This window comes from Diceros bicornis, chromosome 19, assembly GCF_020826845.1.
Source record: "Diceros bicornis minor isolate mBicDic1 chromosome 19, mDicBic1.mat.cur, whole genome shotgun sequence".
NCBI classification, from domain to species: domain Eukaryota; kingdom Metazoa; phylum Chordata; class Mammalia; order Perissodactyla; family Rhinocerotidae; genus Diceros; species Diceros bicornis.
In genome coordinates this window covers 23029471-23048997 of record NC_080758.1, presented here as the reverse complement: position 1 = coordinate 23048997, position 19527 = coordinate 23029471, and the positions used below count along the sequence as shown (strand labels likewise).

Genomic DNA, 19527 nt, shown 5'->3' with positions numbered 1-19527 from the left:
AAGTTTATTTATCTCTTTTATTTATTTTTGTGAGGAAGATCAGCCCTGAGCTAACATCCGTGCTAATCCTCCTCTTTTTGCTGAGGAAGACTGGCCCTGGGCTAACATCCGTGCCCATCTTCCTCCACTTTATATGGGACGACGCTGCAGCATGGCTTGACAAGTGGTGCGTCAGTGGGTGCCCGGGATCCAAACCCTGGGCCGCCGCAGCGGAGCACGCGCACTTAACTGCTACATCACCGGGCCGGCCCCCTAAAAGAATTTTAGACAGGACTGTTCCAGGAAGGAGATGATACCATAAAGTAACTATAGTATAATATAAACTAGGTGTAGACAGGAGGATCCTTGCTAAGCCCATTTTTATCAAAGCTCTCTCTCCAGTCACATCGTCTATAAACGACACAGCAAACATTCGTGTATCAAACATTTGCTTTTCCATCTCCATGTAAATTGCCGTCCTCTTCTTTCAAGTACCAAACCGCCCCCCTCCTCCCCAAGTCCTCCTATGTCTTTAGCTGAAAATGGTATTTAATGTGGTGGCTCTGGCCACTTTGGCGAGTTACTCAGTTTTCCTGGGTTTATCCCATGTATACATGTTATTAAACTTTGTTTGATTTTCTCCTATTATTCTGTCTCATGTCAATTTAATTCTTAGACCAGCCAGAAGGACCTAGAGGGCAGAGAAATAGTTTTTCCTCCCCTACAGTTTGGCGACCATGAAGAGACAAAACTTCACTGCAACACTGCGTCCTCCTGGACTACTGCAGCTAAGAGATCCTGGACCCCTGAGAAGAGCCAGCAGAAGGTAAGAGTTCTTACAGGATCAGTCTTCCAGATCTCTGCCTGCAGCGTCCAATGGAAGCAAGAGTGGTAAGTTTTTTTTCCTTTTCTAAATTTAGATTGGCAGGAGAAAATACTGGTGAAGCTAGCTTCTTGGACTCAGCAACTGGGAAATTTGGTTCGAGTACTCATTGATTTATTGATCCTTCTCCTCCCAGAGATGGTCACTATTTTTCCTTGTCTCTGTCTCTTGTGTCATAAAAAGGAAAAATATAGGGCAAGACGCAGGCATCTCTATAAGCCTGTTGTCTGGGAATACGCACATGAGGTGAAAGCTATTGCTAAGCGCATCTTGGAAGCCAAGGAGGCCGCAAATTTGGTGGGCATGGGTAGAGCAGTTAAGAGCCATTAGGGCACTTGTCACCTCAAGAAGACTCCCATCATAGGATAAGTTGGTCATGGAATGGGGTAGATGACAAAAAATCCCCCACTAACCTCAAGAAAATTTCCATGCAATGAGGTACTCTGTAAAACACACACATTCCCCAACCCTGCGGCATCTCCCTCCTAGGTATTAGTTTCGCTCCAAGAGAGCCTTGGGTTAATGTGCATATGAGGCTTTTTCTTTTGTCTTGTTCTATGTCTTGAGAGCTTGGCTTTGTGACCATTCTGGTCTTTGCCATCCGGAGGATGCAAGTACCGGTGTGCATCTTGGTGGCCAGTCGAACAAACTGGGGTTCTGAGATGCACTCTCTTTGTCCGGCTTTGTCAGCTCTGAGGGGAGTTTGTCATAAGGGGTCCCAATTGCTTTCATTAGGGGCCTTTGTCATTTCAACCTTCATTGCTTCTTCACTCTGCCTGTGCAATGAAGGCCTTTGCATTCTTAGACTATTTTTGGGAGTAAATTTTCTGAATCTTGTGAGGGCTGCCTCTTGCATCCATGGTTACGTCATAAAAGGCTTATTGGTTTGAGTCGCTATTAAGATCCTACTCATCAATGGCCAGACGATGGATCATTTAAATTGAAAAACTTCTAAATTGGAAAAATTTGGGGGGAGCTCTCATCATAATTGTTTTACTGGTACCTATGAAAAAACAAATTAAAAAGGAAATAAAAAAAATAATGACTAGCCTAAAGACCCTGACTCAGGCTACAATTAAATTGAGAAAATGTAAAAGTATCAGTGTTGATAAGATTATAAAGGTTGGAATGTTTGAGCTACTTTTATATAAAGAGTTATATCAACTTTGCCTGAGTGTGTTTGAAAATGGATGTTGGGGCCGGCCTGGTGGCACAGTGGTTAAGTTCAAGAGCTCTGCTTCGGCAGCATGGGGTTCTTGGGTTCTGATCCTGGGTGCGGACCTACACACCACTCATGAAGCCATGCTGTGGCAGCATCCCACACACAAAATAGAGGAAGACTGTCACAGGTGTTAGCTCAGGGACAATCTTCCTCAAGCAAAAAGAGGAAAATTGGCAACAGATGTTAGCTCAGGGCCATTCTTTCTCACCAAAAAAAAAAAAAAGAAAACAGACGTTACGTCTGGCTGGAAATGCTTCCCCTACCAATATTATTAGACTGAGACTTGTTGATTAAGTCCTAATGAAAGCTATGATTAGAGGTATAAAAGCTGATGGAATTAAGTGATTACATCTCTTTCACAATTGTATTATAAACTGTATTGTGGGGATAGACTGTGTCTCACTGGGGGAATCGTTCCCCTAGTATTGATATTATAAGACAGCACATAAATCTGCCCTTCAGACAACGTTAATTAAACATACTAAAGGGAAGTCAATACGGTTGCCTGAGCCCACACCATATGAGATAAAAACTAGAGGCTAATATCAGGTGCTAATAAAAAAGATAATAAAAGCTCCCCCGATTCAAGGTAAATTGGTCTAGGGTTAAACTGTACACTTAGAAAGAGGACCTTTATTAAACGCTTTGTGCAGACTTTTAAAGGTATGGTACATTGTCCTAAAGCTTTAAAACAATAGCTGTGGAGTCTTTGCGTATGTGTGTCTATATGTAGGTTATATATGTGTGATATTTTACCCCTGGATGGTATGGCCAAAATTAAGAGCTCTGTTTAATTGCCTTAAAGTAAGTGCTTACAGGGCCGGCCCCGTGGCTTAGCAGTTAAGTGCGCGCGCTCAGCTGCTGGCGGCCCGGGTTCGGATCCCGGGTGCGCATCGACGCACCGCTTCTCCGGCCATGCTGAGGCCGCTTCCCACATACATCAACTAGAAGGATGTGCAACTATGACATACAACTATCTACTGGGGCTTTGGGGAGGAAAAAAATAAATAAATAAAATCTTTAAAGTAAGTGCTTACATAAAATGTTTCTAAATGTAATAGAAACTAACCCAAATGTTTTTCAAGTTAACACGATATGAAATAATCTTTGGTAAACAAAAGCTTAAGTTTGTTTGTTTGATTGAAATAGTCATGCCTTCAGAGTTATTAGCATTGGATATGATGCAGACAGGCAGCCTGGGTTTACTAGTCAAATAAGCTCATATTATCCCTGTTACAGATTTGTCAGCAAAATAATAACTTAAAATGATAGTTAATTTTGTCTAATGTCTCATGAAGTTTTCATGGGTAATCTAAACATAATTGTTGAGAGCAAAAAAAATGATTTAGATGTAAGTGTGATAAAAGTTTATAGATAAACTTTTAGCAATAATTATATTTTATGGCATGCATGTTTAAAATAACTTCCAAAATCTCTTTGGTAACTTGAAACTTTGATGTTTTGCTAGGTTAATTAATTAATTAATTTATTTTATTTTATTTTTTTGTGTGTGAGGAAGATCAGCCCTGAGCTAACATCCATCTAATCCTCCTCTTTTTGCTGAGGAAGACCGGCTCTGAGCTAACATCTATTGCCAATCCTCCTCCTTTTTTCCCCAAAGCCCCAGTAGATAGTTGTATGTCACAGTTGCACATCCTTCTAGTTGCTGTATGTGGGACGTGGCCTCAACATGGCCGGACAAGCAGTGCATCTGTGCGTGCCCGGGATCCAAACCTGGGCCGCCAGTAGCGGAGCACATGCACTGAACCGCTAAGCCACGGGACCGGCCCCTGCTAGGTTAATTTAAAAGATAAAAATCCATTGAGTATCTAGATCATTTCCAAATAAGATAATATATTAGAAGTTAATTACTAAATATAGGTTTATCTACTTTTGGCTTCTCATTACAGAGAAACCAAAAGATGTTTCAGTCTATTAGTAAACATGTCTTGTATTTTATTAAATGATTGTACTATAAAGTAACATGTTTCCAGAAATTATAAAAAGTATTTATAAATTTGCCAAGCCACAAAATGTTAATGTAAAAGACAGTTCATAATAGCTTACATTTTTTTTTTAATTTTTTGTTTATTGCAGTAACATTGGTTTATAACATTGTAAAAGTTTCAGGTGTACATCATTGTACTTCTATTTCTGCATAGATTACATCATGTTCACCACCAAAATACTAATTACAACCCATCACCACACACATGTACCGAATTATCCCTTTCACCCTCCTCCCTCCCCCCTTCCCCTCTGGTAACCACCAATCCAATCTCTGTCTCTATGTGTTTGTTTATTGTTGTTATTATCTACTACTTAATGAAGGAAATCATACAGTATTTGACCTTCTCTCTCTGACTTATTTCACTTTGCATTATACCCTCAATGTCCATCCATGTTGTCACAAATGGCTGGATTTCATCGTTTCTTAGGGCTGAGTAGTATTCCATTGTGTATATATACCACAGCTTCTTTATCCATTCGTCCCTTGATGGGCACTTAGGTTGCTTCCAAGTCTTGGCTATTGTGAATAATGCTGCAATGAACACAGGGGTGCATGTACCTTTGGAAATTGGTGTTTTCAAGTTCTTTGGATAAATACCCAACAGTGGAATAGCTGGATCATATGGTAGTTCTATCCTTGATTTTTTGAGGAATCTCCATACTGTTTTCCATAGTGGCTGCACCAGTTTGCACTCCCACCAGCAGTGTATGAGAGTTCCCTTCTCTCCACATCCTCTCCAACACATGTTGTTTCCTGTCTGGTTAATTATAGCCATTCTGACGGGCGTGGGGTGATATCTCATTGTAGTTTTGATTTGCATTTCCCTGATAGTTAATGATTTTGAACATCTTTTCATGTGTCTGTTGGCCATCTGTATATCTTCTTTGGAGAAATGTCTGTTCAGGTCTTTTGCCCATTTTTTAATTGGGTTGTTAGTTTTTTTTTTAAAGATTTTATTTATTTATTTTTTCCCCCCAAAACCCCAGTAGATAGTTGTGTGTCATAGCTGCACATCCTTCTAGTTGCTGTATGTGGGACGCGGCCTCAGCATGGCCAGAGAAGCAGCGCATCGGTGCGAGCCCAGGATCCGAACCCGGGTCGCCAGCAGTGGAGCGCGCTCACTTAACCACCAAGCCACGGGGCCGGCCCGGGTTGTTAGTTTTTTTGTTGTTGAGATGCATGAGTTCTTTATATATTTTGGAGATTAAGCCCTTATCAGATGTATGGTTTGCAAATATCTTCTCCCAATTGTTAGGTTGTCTTTTCGTTTTGTTGATGGTTTCCTTTGCTGTGCAGAAGCTTTTTAGTTTGATGTAGTCCCATTTGTTTATTTTTTCTATTGTTTCTCTTGCCCGGTCAGATGTGGTGTTTGAAAAGATGTTGCTAAGACCGATGTCGAAGAGCGTACTGCCTCTGTTTTCTTCTAGAAGTTTCATAGTTTCAGGTCTTACATTCAAGTCTTTAATCCATTTGGAGTTAATTTTTGTGTATGGTGTAAGGTAAGGGTCTACTTTCATTTTTTTGCATGTGGCTATCCAGTTTTCCCAACACCATTTGTTGAAGAGACTTTCTTTTCCCCATTGTATGTTCTTGGCTTTTTTGTCAAAGATTAGCTGTCCATAGACGTATGGGTTTATTTCTGGGCTTTCGATTCTATTCCATTGATCTGTGTGTCTGTTTTTGTGCCAGTACCATGCTGTTTTGGTTACTATAGCTTTGTAGTATATTTTGAAATCAGGGAGTGTGATACCTCCAGCTTTGTTCTTTTTTCTCAGGATTCCTTTAGCTATTCGGGGTCTTTTGTTGTTCCATATAAATTTTAGGATTCTTTGTTCTATTTCTGTGAAAAGTTTGTTGGAACTTTGATAGGGATTGCATTGAATCTATAGATGGCTTTAGGAAGTATGGACATCTTAACTATGTTAATTCTTCCAATCCAAAAGCATGGAGTATCTTTCCATTTCTTTGTGTCTTCTTCAATTTCTTTCAGAAATGTTTTATAGTTTTTGGTGTACAGGTCTTTCACCTCTTTGGTTAAGTTTATTCCTAGGTATTTTATTCTTTTTGTTGCAATTGTAAATGGGATGGTATTCTTAATTTCTCTTTCTGCTACTTCGTTGTTAGTGTACAGAAATGCAACTGATTTTTGTATGTTGATTTTGTATCCTACAACTTTACCATATTCCTTTATTACTTCTAAAAGTTTTCTGGTGGATTCTTTAGGGTTTTCTATATATAAAATCATGTCATCTGCAAATAGTGACAGTTTCACTTCTTCCTTTCCAATTTGGATCCCTTTTATTTCTTTCTCTTGCCTGATTGCTCTGGCTAGGACTTCCAATACTATGTTAAATATGAGTGGTGACAGTGGGCATCCTTGTCTGGTTCCTGTTCTTAGAGGGATAGCTTTCAGTTTTTCACCATTGAGGATGATATTAGCTGTGGGTTTCTCATATATGGTCTTTATTATGTTGAGGTACTTTCCTTCTATACCCATTTTATTCAGAGTTTTTATCATAAATGGATGCTGTATCTTGTCAAATGCTTTCTCTGCATCTATTGAGATGATCATATGATTTTTGTTCTTCATTTTATTAATGTGGTGTATTACGTTGATTGATTTGCGAATGTTAAACCATCCCTGCATACCTGGAATAAATCCCACTTGATCATGGTGTATAATCTTTTTAACGTATTGTTGTATGCGATTGCTAGTATTTTGTTGAGGATTTTCGCATCGATGTTCATCAGTGATATTGGCCTGTAATTTTCTTTTTTTTTGTGTTGTCCTTGTCTGGTTTTGGTATCAGGGTAATGTCAGCTTCATAGAATGAGTTAGGGAGCTTCCCCCCCTCCTCAATTTTTTGGAAGAGTTTGAGAAGGATAGGTATTAAGTCTTCTTTGAATGTTTGGTAGAATTCACCAGGGAAGCCGTCTGGTCCTGGACTTTTATTTTTGGGGAGGTTTGTGATTACTGTTTCGATCTCCTTACTGGTGATTGGTCTATTCAAATTCTCTACTTCTTCTTGATCCAGTTTTGGAAGGTTGTATGATTCTAAGAATTTATCCATTTCTTCCAGATTGTCGAATTGGTTGACATATAGCTTTTCATAGTATTCTCTTATAATCTTTTGTATTTCTGAGGTATCTGTTGTAACCTCTCCTCTTTCATTTCTGATTTTACTTATTTGTGCCTTCTCTCTTTTTTTCTTGGTGAGTCTAGCTAAAGGTTTGTCAATTTTGTTGATCTTTTCAAAGAACCAGCTCTTGGTTTTATTAATTTTTTCTATTGTTTTTTTGGTCTCTATTTCATTTATTTCTGCTCTGATTTTTATTATTTCCCTTCTTCTACTGATTTTGGGCTTGGTTTGTTCTTCTTTTTCCAGTTCCTTTAGGTGCATTGTTAGATTGTTTTTTTTTTACTTTTTACTTTTTTTTTTTACTTTTTTTACTTTTTACTTTTTTTTACTTTTTACTTTTCACTAAAAAATTAAGGTTTCTAAGGGTTAAAAATTCTAATTAATATATGTGATTAAAGCGACTAAAAATTAATAAGGAAAACATCTTTGTATTCAAGGAAAGTAAAATGTATGTTTTCAGTAAGGCAGGAATAAGAAAGATATTTTTGTTTGTTAAAAAGGTTATAGAAGGCTTATGGAAGAAAAATTGTTGCAAAAAGAGTTATGCATGGTCAAGTTGGCTAAGACTGAAGTAAATCTAATTAAGTAAATGAGTTTTAATGTCAAAAGTAAGCTGCTACAAAATCAGAATTTGGTTTTCTCCCTCTCTCTCTTTTTCTTGCTGAGGAAGATTCGATCTGAGCTAACATCCATTGCCAATCTTCCTTTTTTTTTTTTTTTGTTTGAGGAAGATTAGCCCTAAGCTAACATCTATGCCAATCTTCCTCTACTTTATATGTGGGTCACCGCCACAGCATGGCTGATGAGTGGTGTAGGTCCACGCCCAGGATCTGAACCTGCGAACTCGGGCTGCTGAAGCAAAGCATGCCAAATGTAACCACTATGCCACAGGAGCAGCCTGGTTTTTCCCTCTCTTAAAAGGATAATTTTCTTAACTTTTAGTCGGTTTTCGATAAAGCGATTATGAAAGGTTTTTTTTCCTTTGAGTAGTCTACCACAAGGGTAGGGATTTTTATCAAAATAAATTTCCCGTATTGTTTTTATCAGGTCTTTAATCATAGGCACTAAGGTTTTCCTTTCTTTCTTTCTTTTTTTTTTTTGGTGAGGAAGAGTAGCCCTGAGTCAACATCTGTTGCCAATCCTCCTCTTTTTGCTGAGGAAGATTGGCCCTGGGCTAACATCCATGCCCATCTTCCTCTACTTTATATGTGGGATGCCTGCCAGAGCATGGCTTCATGAGCAGTGCGTAGGTCTGCAGCCAGGATCCGAACCCGAAAACCCCGGGCCGCCAAAGCAAAAAGTGTGAGCTTAACCACCACGCCACTGTGCCAGCCCCTAACGTTTTCCTTATAGCTATTTAATTTTCTGCATTTGCCTGAAAATCTTTTAATTGTCACCATGGTTAGATGGATAAGTAAGCATTGTTTCATACGGACCTATGATATTGTGTAGGTAAATGTTATTGATATAAGCGTTTAAAAAATTATGTAAGATTCCTAAAATTCTGATCTGTCCTGGTTGTCAGTCATAATTCTAGTTATTATCTTAAAGTGTTATATGTCACAAAAATAACCAAATTTCTTTGTCAATTGCCATTTTCAAGTCTTTTGTAATTTACAAACACTTATTGTTTTATTCTGATGGTTTTGCAAATATGTTTCATTTTCAGAGGGATTCATGGAAAGGACTCTGACACTTGCTCTAGAATACAGGTTTCCGACAAACTTTCAGATCATAAAACTGAGCTAGGTAAAAAAATTACAGAACTCTGATGGAGAAACTGATGACTTCCTGAAACTGTTAACAGAAGCTTAAGATCAAGAGTTGATTACACGGGACTTTGAACTGATGAGGATGATTATAATTTTTATTACTTTTCATTTGAAATATGATTTTTTTTAATGTTCTGTTTTTCCAGATTTAGGGAAAACTTTTTCTCTTTTCTCTTAAGCTAACTATGACTTACAGCAGTTTGGTAAATTATACTTTTGTAACCAGAATTGAAGGATTTACCTTTTTCTCCCTCCCTGATCCCTCCAGAAGTTGGAAACTCTTAGTGAGTATTGTTATCTTCATGGCAATATAGTTATTTGCACAAGTTCAGTAAGAATCTGTTCTCCTTATAAGAGGACACAATTGGAAATATTGGTTATTACCAAGGCTTTGACTGGAACATCATATTTGAAAAAAACACGCAGACTCAGATATGACAAGAAAGCTAAGGGACAAAGATTGACTTTATAAAACAAATAAAGCCACTTGGAAATATTGGCCTGCTACATTGCTCTTACAGGGTTCCCAGCAACCTTACCAGGTGAGTAAATAAGGTCACTTCCCTGGCAGGTGTAAAGAACCTCAGGATATTTTGGGGACCTCAAGAAGGAATTCACCCAAATCTATAGGTATGGCAGGCAGAGTCTGATGACAAGTCCCGGCTTGGTTTTCCTGGCCTTGAGAGGCCTTTAAAGTTCAACCAGAGATTCTTTATAAAAAGTTCCAGTAAAGAGCCTATATGATCAATTGCTATTCTTGCTGTACTTACATAAATAATTGGGCCAAGTTTATTGAAACTAGACTTATGTTACAAATGAATGAGTCTTAATTTGGCTATCTTTGGTAAAAATGAGGGTGATTTTAGAGAGAAAAATTATGTTTCAGTAGAAACTATAATACACAATAGTAGATATTAGAATCTAGTTCTGTTAATTGTCTTTAAGGTTTTTGTTTTCTACCTGTAAACTGGACTGGATCCTGAATTCTTCTAGTCTCCTGAAATATCTAGCTATAACTCTCCAAACTAACATTTTCAATTTTTTCCCCATCATTTTCATTTGGAATCATTGAGAACTGAAACCACCCTTGTTGCTGAAGCCCTGCAAACTGAAGCTGGAGAACTTGATGTAAACTTCAGAGAGATCACCACGATAGCACGCCTGTTGCTGTGTAAGCCACTCAAAAGATACCTGAACACCTGACGACATCATCACAGACATTTCAAACAGCAAAAGATACTTCGACCCCAACATTTAGAAATCGTCTTGACTGACTGTCCCCTGGACTCAGAAACTGGTTTATAATTTGCTCCAACCATTAACGTTGTTTTTCTTTTTGTTTCCATAGAAATGCTTCTTATTAAATACCTGATTGCTTGCTTACATAATACAGGCCTAACACTGGGAGCCCACCTGCACCACTGGCTTCTAAAATGAATTTAACTGGACTGATCTATTATCAGGAGTAAGAGATGTGTTCAGTGAGATGGAACAATCTACCAACTCAGCTTCTGGACTGTGAAACTTCTTCAAGTTTCAAAGGCAGGACTGTGGGGGATCAGAATTGCCCACCCCAAAAGGTGTCTCTTTGGCTTGATTATTATTATTTTTTGTGTGTGTGGGGAGAAGATCAGCTCTGAGCTAACATCCATGCCAATCCTCCTTTTTTTGCTGAGGAAGACCGGCCCTGGGCTAACATCTGTGCCCATCTTCCTCTACTTTATATGGGACACCGCCACAGCATGGCCTGACAAGCGGTGCATCAGTGCACGCCCGGGATCTGAACCTGGGCTGCCAGCAGCAGAGCACGAGCACTTAACCGCTATGCCACGGGGCTGGCCCCTGGCTTGATTATTTTTAAGGATAAAAGACTCTGAAAGAAACTTTGACCTGCCCCCTAACTGCCTAAAAGAATGTAAGATAGAAAGCATGTTCCAGGAAGGAGCTAATGCCATAAGATAACTATAGTATAATACAAGCCAGGTGTGGTAGACAGGAGGATCCTTGCTAAGCCCATTATTATCAAAGTTCTCTCTCGAGTCACATTGTCATAGATGGCCCAGCAAACATTTGTGTATCAAACATTTGCTTTTCCATCTCCATGTAAATTGCCTTCCTCCCCTTTGAAGTCCCAAACCACTATCCCCAAAATCCTCGTTTGTCTTTAGCTGAAGATGGTATTTAAGGTGGTGGCTCTGGCCATTCTGGCGAGTTACTCAGTTTTCCTGGGATTCTCCTGTGTGTACATGTTATTAAACTTTGTTTGATTTTCTCCTGTTATTCTGTCTCATGTCAATTTAATTCTTAGACTAGCCAGAAGAACCTAGAGGGTAGAGGAATAGTTCTTCCTTCCCTACAGTGGCATTCTGCCAAAAATGCATAGTCTGAACACTATGTGGAAATATCAGACAAACTGAAACTCAAACTGAGGAACATTCCACAAAATAACTCACCTGCACTCTTCAGAAAAGGACAAGGTCGTGAAAGACAAAGACTGGAGAACTGTTCCAACAGATCAAAAGAGACTAAAGAGAAAGGACAACTAAGTGCAATGTATGTAAGGATCAGGAAAAGAAAGGTTTTTCCCCCCTTTTTCTATACGGACAATTGGCAAAATTTGAAAGAAAGTCTGTAAATTATATAATAGTACTTCATCAATATTAATTTCCTGATTTTGATAATTGTACTGAGGTTATGTAAGAGAATGTTCTTGTTTTTAGGAAATACTGAAATATTTAGGAATAAAGGGGTATGTCCACAAGTGACCTTCAAATGGTTCAGGAAAAAATACATATATACAGAAAAATTTAAGTTCCACAAAGATAGCACAGATAGTAACAACTAAAATTATAAGCAACTTAGGAGTAAATATAACAAAAGATGTATAAGGCCCATATGAAGAGAATTATAAAATTTATAATAGAAGAGCAGGGCCGGCCCTGTGGCTTAGTGGTTAAGTGCGCGCGCTCTGCTGCTGGCGGCCCGGGGTTCAGATCCCGGGCTTGCACTGAGGCACTGCTTCTCCGGCCATGCTGAGGCCGCGTCCCACATACAGCAACTAGAAGGATGTGCAACTATGACATACAACTATCTACTGGGGCTTTGGGGAAAAAAAAGGAGGAGGATTAGCAATAGATGTTAGCTCAGGGCCGGTCTTCCTCAGCAAAAAGAGGAGGATTAGCACAGATGTTAGCTCAGGGCTGATATTCCTCAAAAAAAAAAGTTAAAAAAAAAAAGAGCAAAGGGCCAAAGGTATTCAATAAAAGAACAAGGTGTGAATAGCTGTCCTACCAACTATCAAGACATTGTTTTTTTTTAATTTTTTAAAAATTTATTTATTTTTCCACCAAAGCCCCAGTAGATAGTTGTATGTCATAGCTGCACATCCTTCTAGTTGCTGTATGTGGGACGCGGCCTCAGCATGGCCGGAGAAGCAGTGCATCAGTGTGCGCCCGGGATCCGAACCCAGGCCGCCAGTAGTGGAGCGCCCGCACCCAACCGCCAAGCCACGGGGCCAGCCCTATGAAGACTTATTGTAAAGTACTAATAATGAAGAAAGTGTGGAATAGAACAAAATCCAGAAAGAATTATCATATATGGAAAGTTAATAAATGTTGGGGTTAGTATTATAGATCAACGGGGAAATGACGAGCTATTCAATAAACAATTATTCATATTTAAAAAAATTAGATTTCTACCATACACATGCACAAAAATAAATTCCACACGGCTTAAAGACTTAAATATGAAAGGCAAAATATTTAAACAAAAAGACTTGGGAATGGCTGAGTAGATCCTATTTTGATCAACTCTGCTGGAGAAAACAACTGGAAACTCAGGACGACTCCCTGAAGGCTCGGGAGTTGGACCAACAGCCGGCAGATGTTAACAGGGAAGTCAACACTTGAAAGAGAGAGGCATTGGGCAAATATTCCAGCTCTGTTATGGCTTTTAGCCAGAGGGCAGGCCCCAAGGCAGCAAAACTGGAGAGAAACTATCCATCTTACTGGGTCGAAGAACCAGACACTTCATTAAAATTTAAAATTTCTGTTTCCCAAAGGCATCATTAAAAAAATGAATTGGCAAGTCAGAGACTGGGGAAAAAATATTCACAATATGTATATCTTATAATACAAAGAATTCCTCAAATCAATAACAAAAAGGCAAACAGTCAAATTTTTAAAATGGGTAAAACGTTGAAAGAACTTTTCACAAAAGATTTATCAGTGACAAAGTACAAAGTACAGGAAATGGCACTTAACCTACATCAGAGAATGCAAATTAAACCACGAGATACCATTTCACACTCATTAGAAGGGCTAATCTAAAAAAATAAATGTTGGTGAGGCTGTGGAACAACAAGAACTCTCATACATTGCTGGTGGAGTGTGAAATGGTGCAACCACATTGGAAAGCTCTGGTAGTTTCTTATAAAGTTAAACATGCATCTACTTTACGATCCAGAAATTCTACTCCTAGGTATTTACCTAAGTAAGAGAAATGAAAACATTTTCCACAAAAAGCATGTATAATAATGTCCATAGCAACCTTATTCCTAACAGTCAAAAACTGAAAACAACCCTAATTCTATCAAAAGAAGAAAGGATAGACAAATTGTGACTTATTCATATAATGAAATACTACCTCAGCAATCAAAACGGATCAACTACCAATGCATGCAACATGACTGAATCTTAGTCATTACGTTGAGGGAAGAAAGCAAGACACAAAAGAGTACCTACTATATGATTATACTAATATCAAGTCTAAAAACAGGTAAAACTAATCTCTGGTTATAAAAACCAGAAGGTGAGGGTAAGGGGAGGAGTAGGAATTGACTCAAAAGGGGCACAAAGGAATTTTCCAGGAAGATGAAAACATTCTACATCCTGACTTGGGTAGTGGTTACATGGATGTATACACTTGTTAAAACTCACTGAACTGTACACTTAAGATCTGTACAACTTACTGTATGTGAATTATACCTTTAAAAAAAAAGAAAGAGGGGCTGACCCAGTGGTGCAAGCAGTTAAATGCACGTGCTCCGCTGCGGCTGCCCAGGGTTCGCTGGCTTGGATCCCAGGCGCGCACCAACGCACTGCTTGGCAAGCCATGCTGTGGCGGTGTCCCACATAAAGTGGAGGAAGATGGGCACAGATGTTAGCCCAGGGCCAGTCTTCCTCAGCAAAAAAAGAGGAAGATTGGCGGATGTTAGCACAGGGCTGATCTCCTCACCAAAAAAAAAAAAGAAAGAGAGAGAGAAAACAGTGGTTGACATGTAAGAAGTATTCAGTACATATTGCTATCCTTTTCTACCCCAGGTTCCAGAAATACAGTGTGGCAAAAAATAGGAGCCAACCTAACTTTACTTCTCAAAAATTGATTCCAAAAATATGGGCTGGCCACCTGCAAATCTCTAATTACATAATGGTTCATTTAATATATATGATAAAATTTGGCTGGTATCAATTACTTCATGGTCATACAGAATGAGTCAAAACTGGAGTTGGCCTTTTATTTTACAGGAGTATGATAGAGTAGAAAGAGCATTTAATTAACAGTTAGAAAACCTGACTTTCTAGTGCTGGCTCTACCATTTAACAGCTTTGTGATTTTTGTTGCATCAATATACCTCTGTGAGCTTCAAGTTCTTTTATACTTGTAAAAATGGAGATGATTCCTTCCTTACAGATTACTGTGAGGATCAAATGAAAAAAAAAATATGTGAAAGCATTCTGAAAACTGTAATGGGGAAGTATACTATAACACAGCAGTGGCTACTTAAACAGTCTTTACTTTATTGACTATTAAATATATGAATACTTACCGTCCATTTCACATCTGGGCGAGCAAGTGGAATAAATCTTCCATCAAACATATGAGAAAATGGCCCATGACCTTAAAAACAAAAGCAGCCTTAGAACAAGAAAAATGTTTGTAAATTGCTAAAAAGTGAATCTATATTTTTAATCTTTTTAGTTGAACTTGAATATCAACAGAAATTAATAATCTATAAATACATCACAAAAAGGGACAAATCCTTCCTTCTTATTTTCTAAAACAAGAGAACAGGAAGCAGAATCATATAGAAAAAAAAGTAAGCTCTCCATACAGGGGTCTCTGAGTCACTAGAGCTTATATAATTCTGATGGAAGGACAGTTTTGTATAACTACAACGAATGTTAATGACAAAAACTTTTGGCATCTTCAAACTGAATATTTGTATTAGAACAGCAGTTTTAAGACAATCCACAGGGGTACAGGAAGAAAATATTAGAACTTTATTACTCATCCTTTAAAATCATCTATTTTTATGTAAATTTTATAATGTACATAATATATTTTATAATAAATATACACATATGGGGCTGTATCTTGGGTTTTTACGGATGATACGAGCAATCAAAAGTGGATATCACTAGTTTCTTATTCGTAAGTGATTTTAACGTTCCACAACACTTAGTAATATGAACTTTGTTGAGGCACAACTCTGGAATTATCAGAATTTCTGTAGAAGTGAGTTACCTGGTTGGAGAGGAAGCCCACCTGAACCAGCCCTGGGCCTTTCTGCATGTCGCAGTCTGTACATACAGGCTCATTACTGCAGTGCGCAGACTCCTGGAGACTGGCAAAGGTTTCCCAATGATTCCCTCTCAAACCAAAAATCTGTTACCTGGGATGTGGTATTAGTCCTACTGAAATCTCCAAGGGGACATGTTGGAGAGAGTGCCCTGTCCCTTTAAGTATCTGCTATTGAAACACAGACACCTCGCTTTCCCTGCCCTGAGGACACACACAGACTCTCAGGATCCTCCAACAGGTACTCCAAATGTACTACAAGGATAGGGGTAAAAACTCCTGTGACAAAAGACGACAGTCTCTTTTCTCTTTCTTTGTCAAAGGCAAAGGATGTTATTCTTCTCTTTGAATTTAAGTGGCCCAAGACCTCACATGGGTCAGGGAAGAAAAGGAGTTCTCTAAGTCTGTTGTTAATCTGCTAGATTATGTACTCTAGGTATGAGAAGAATGGATTTGACAAAATAACTGAAAGAAAAACAGCAATTTTATTCAACAAGAAGGACAAAAGAAAGATCAAATTCACATCATCCTAAACACAGGACTCAAAACCTCACTAACAGTAAGTCTTTCATATAACTTGTAGCAAAGATGTTTAACATGGGAAATTCACTGAAAGACTACAAAAAAAGAAAATAACAATGCTTTGGGCTTATGAATCATTCTAGGAAGAAGCAATGGCACATTAATATTAATGTTAACTGAAGAATTAAAACACAACTTTCATACTTCTCTGGGTTAGTCGGATTTTTTAACTTAAAAGAGAGGAAACGTTACGGTTTTACATAACAGCTCTGACTCTTCGTACACCTTACCAAGATCATGACAAAGCCCAGCAATCTGAACGCAGAGCATGTCTCGTTCACTTATCTGCAGCTCTGGTTGTTTTTCACGTAATGCGCGAACCAGACATCCTGCTAGATACCCCACACTGCAGAGCAAAAAGAAAAGTCACGCTTCCGTTTGAAAGATGAGTAATACTTTTGGTCCTCAAGAACTTTAATGTGTTTATCAGATGCTATATATATCTCTAGGGCAATTTAACAGAAGAGTCTGTTTCAGAAGTAGGCAGGAACACACAAACAGAATCCCAAAAGCAGGACCTCTTGGCTCAGTATCACTAATGATTAGGGAAATGCAAAATCCAAACCACAGTGAGACACCACTTCAGACCCATTAGGATGGCTATTATCCCCCCCAAAAACAAAAAAATAACAAATGTTGGCCAGGATGTGGAGAAATTGGAACCTTTGTATACTGTGAGTGGGAATGTATGATGGTATACCCACTATGGAAAACAGTATGGAGGTTCCTCAAAAAACTCAAAATAGAATTACCATATGATCTAGTAACTCCACTTCTGTGTATATACCCAAACCAATTGAAAGCAGGGTCTCAAAGAGATATTTGTACACCCATGTTCATAGCAGCACTATTCACAATAGCCAAAGAGGTGGAAGCAATCCAAGTGTCCACCGACAAATGAAGGGATAAACAAAATGTGACATATACATACAATAGAATATTATTCAGCCTTAGAAAGAAACGAAATTCTGACACATAAACCTTGAGAAAATGATGGTAAGTGAAATAAGCCAGTTACAAAAAGACAAATACGTATGATATCACTTATATGTGGTAGCTCGGGTAGTCAAATTCACAGAAACAGAAAGTAGAATGGTGGTTACCAGGGGCTGGTGGCAGATGGGAATAGGGAACTGTCATTTAATGGTACAGAGTTTCAGTTTTGTAAGATGAAAAAGTTCTGGAGCTTGGTTGCAAAATAATGTGGATATATTTAACACTATTGAACGGTTCACTTAAAGATGACTAAGATGGTAAATTTTATATTCTGTGTATTTTATTACAGTTTTTTTAAAAAAGCAAGACTTCTGGCTTTATAATGTTTACAACACAGATTGAAGATAAAATGCCCAACAAAAGTTAAATGTATTTTTAGCACTTTCCCCTGAACGTAATTCCTGAATGAATATAATATCTTTCTTCTCCCCTAAACTCTGAACTCCACGAGGACAGAGACAATTGCTCTCTTGATGGTTTGGTAGGACTTGGTAAGTTTTCAGTAAATATTTTTTGATGAATGAATGAACATTTGAGTAGACACATATGTTCTGGCTAACTAAAAATGCTTCAAAACAACCAGAAACCGAGTGAGTACTTCATGAAAATCTAGAAAACTGTCCAGTTCTTCCTGGCCCATGTCTCCTGGCTGTACATTTTATAATGGAAAAGCAGACCAAAGTCTCAACTTTGTTGTAGGTAATAGAGGCGCCACCTTCTCTAAGCTTGTGAATGCTTTTCTGGTTTACAGATTTCCTGATAGGTAAGAAAATGATCTGGTTTCAAAGGGCAGTTCTGTAGACGACTAACTAGAGACTACAAGAAAATTAAATAATCAAACTTACAAAGTTAGCTATATCAGTAACCAACGTTACTTGTGTTTAAATATTATTTAAAAGCTAATATTTAAGCCAAATGACCTGTCAATAGACACTTTCACTATCTCTCCAGGAAGGATCTGAGGTGGCTTACAAGAACACATAAAATAAATAAAATATAGCAAGGCAAATCTAAGCCTCAATTTTCTCATCAATAAAATAAGGATACTATTACCATGTGTAAAACTATTTATTCTCTAAAAGATAAGATGAGACAATCATTTCATGAGACAGAGAAGGTACTTAATAACTGTAAGTTACCCACCCAATGCCCTTCTTACCCTAGACTATGCTCAAATCGATTGTGTGAAGCTCCTGGAAAAACATAGTAACCGCCTCCCAACTGTTTAATATATCGAAGCCGCTGAAATTGAGGTGTGTCAATGATTCGGATGAGGAGAGGGTGGAGTTCAATGTGGCCATGGATAGGATCATTAATTACCTAGAAAATTATGTTTAAATTAATATGAGTAACAATACATAACTCCATCTAAAATTTTTGTGCAGCCATTCCTATCTACAGTGCAAAGTCAAAGCTATTTAATTGTTCCCAAGTAAGAATATACGAAGTGAAATAACAAGATATTAATATCATTACCTTATTTAGGTATCACTACCAGACAGATCAAGTATTTTGGATCTGGGTATATTTTACTTCTTCCTAATGGATTCTAATAACAGAAGGCTAAGGATTTCAATCTTTTTATTATGTATATGATTTAATTAGCCTTTAATAAGTTAGTCTTGTATTCAAGTTAAACACACTCATTCAGATCATATAAGCCATATTACTACAGGCATTGTGTTTAAATTTTTTTCTAAATGTACCTATATAGTATCCATCATTAGAATCCTTAAAAAAAAAAAAAAAGAAAGAAACCCTTCTACTATATAGATAAGAAATGGTAAGCAGGAAGATAAAATTCTACAGTAGTTCTTTCTTATCCGCGATTTCTGTTGCCGTGGTTTCAGTTACCCATAGTCAACTGCAGTTCAAAAATATTAAATGAAAAATTCCAGAAATAAACAATTCATAAGTTTTAAATTGCACGACATTCTGAGTAGCTGATGAAATCTGGTGCCGCACTGCTCAGGACGTGAATCACCCCTTTGTCCAGCGTATCCATGCTGTGTACACTACCCATACACTAGTCACTTAGTAGCCGTCTTGGTTATCAGATCAACTATCATGGTATCACAGGGCTTGTGTTAAAGTAACCCTTATTTTACTTAATAATGGCCCCAAAGTGCAAGAGTAGTGATGCTGGCAATTCAGATATGCCAAAGAGAAGCTGTAAAGTGCTTCCTTTAAGTGAAAAGGTGAAAGTTCTTGACTTAAGGAAAGAAAAAAAAATTGTTTTATTTTATTATTAGTTATTGTTGTTAATCTCTTACAGTGCCCAATTTATAAATTAAAATTTATCATAGGAATGTATGTATAGGAAAAAACATAGTATATATAGGATTTGGTACTATCCTCAGTTT

At 37.9% G+C, this 19527-nt stretch overlaps 1 protein-coding gene across 1 annotated transcript in view; it reads right to left on the bottom strand.

Moving 5' to 3' along the window:
- The window catches only part of SAMHD1 (SAM and HD domain containing deoxynucleoside triphosphate triphosphohydrolase 1), a 61053-nt gene that overhangs the window by 26255 nt on the left and 15271 nt on the right, over window positions 1-19527 (bottom strand). The window contains exons 4-6 of the mRNA XM_058562747.1: window positions 18324-18484; window positions 16399-16514; window positions 14835-14905 (exon numbers count right to left, since the gene is read on the bottom strand). Coding sequence (XP_058418730.1) covers window positions 14835-14905; window positions 16399-16514; window positions 18324-18484 — 348 coding nt within the window. The remainder of the gene's footprint in view (window positions 1-14834; window positions 14906-16398; window positions 16515-18323; window positions 18485-19527) is intronic.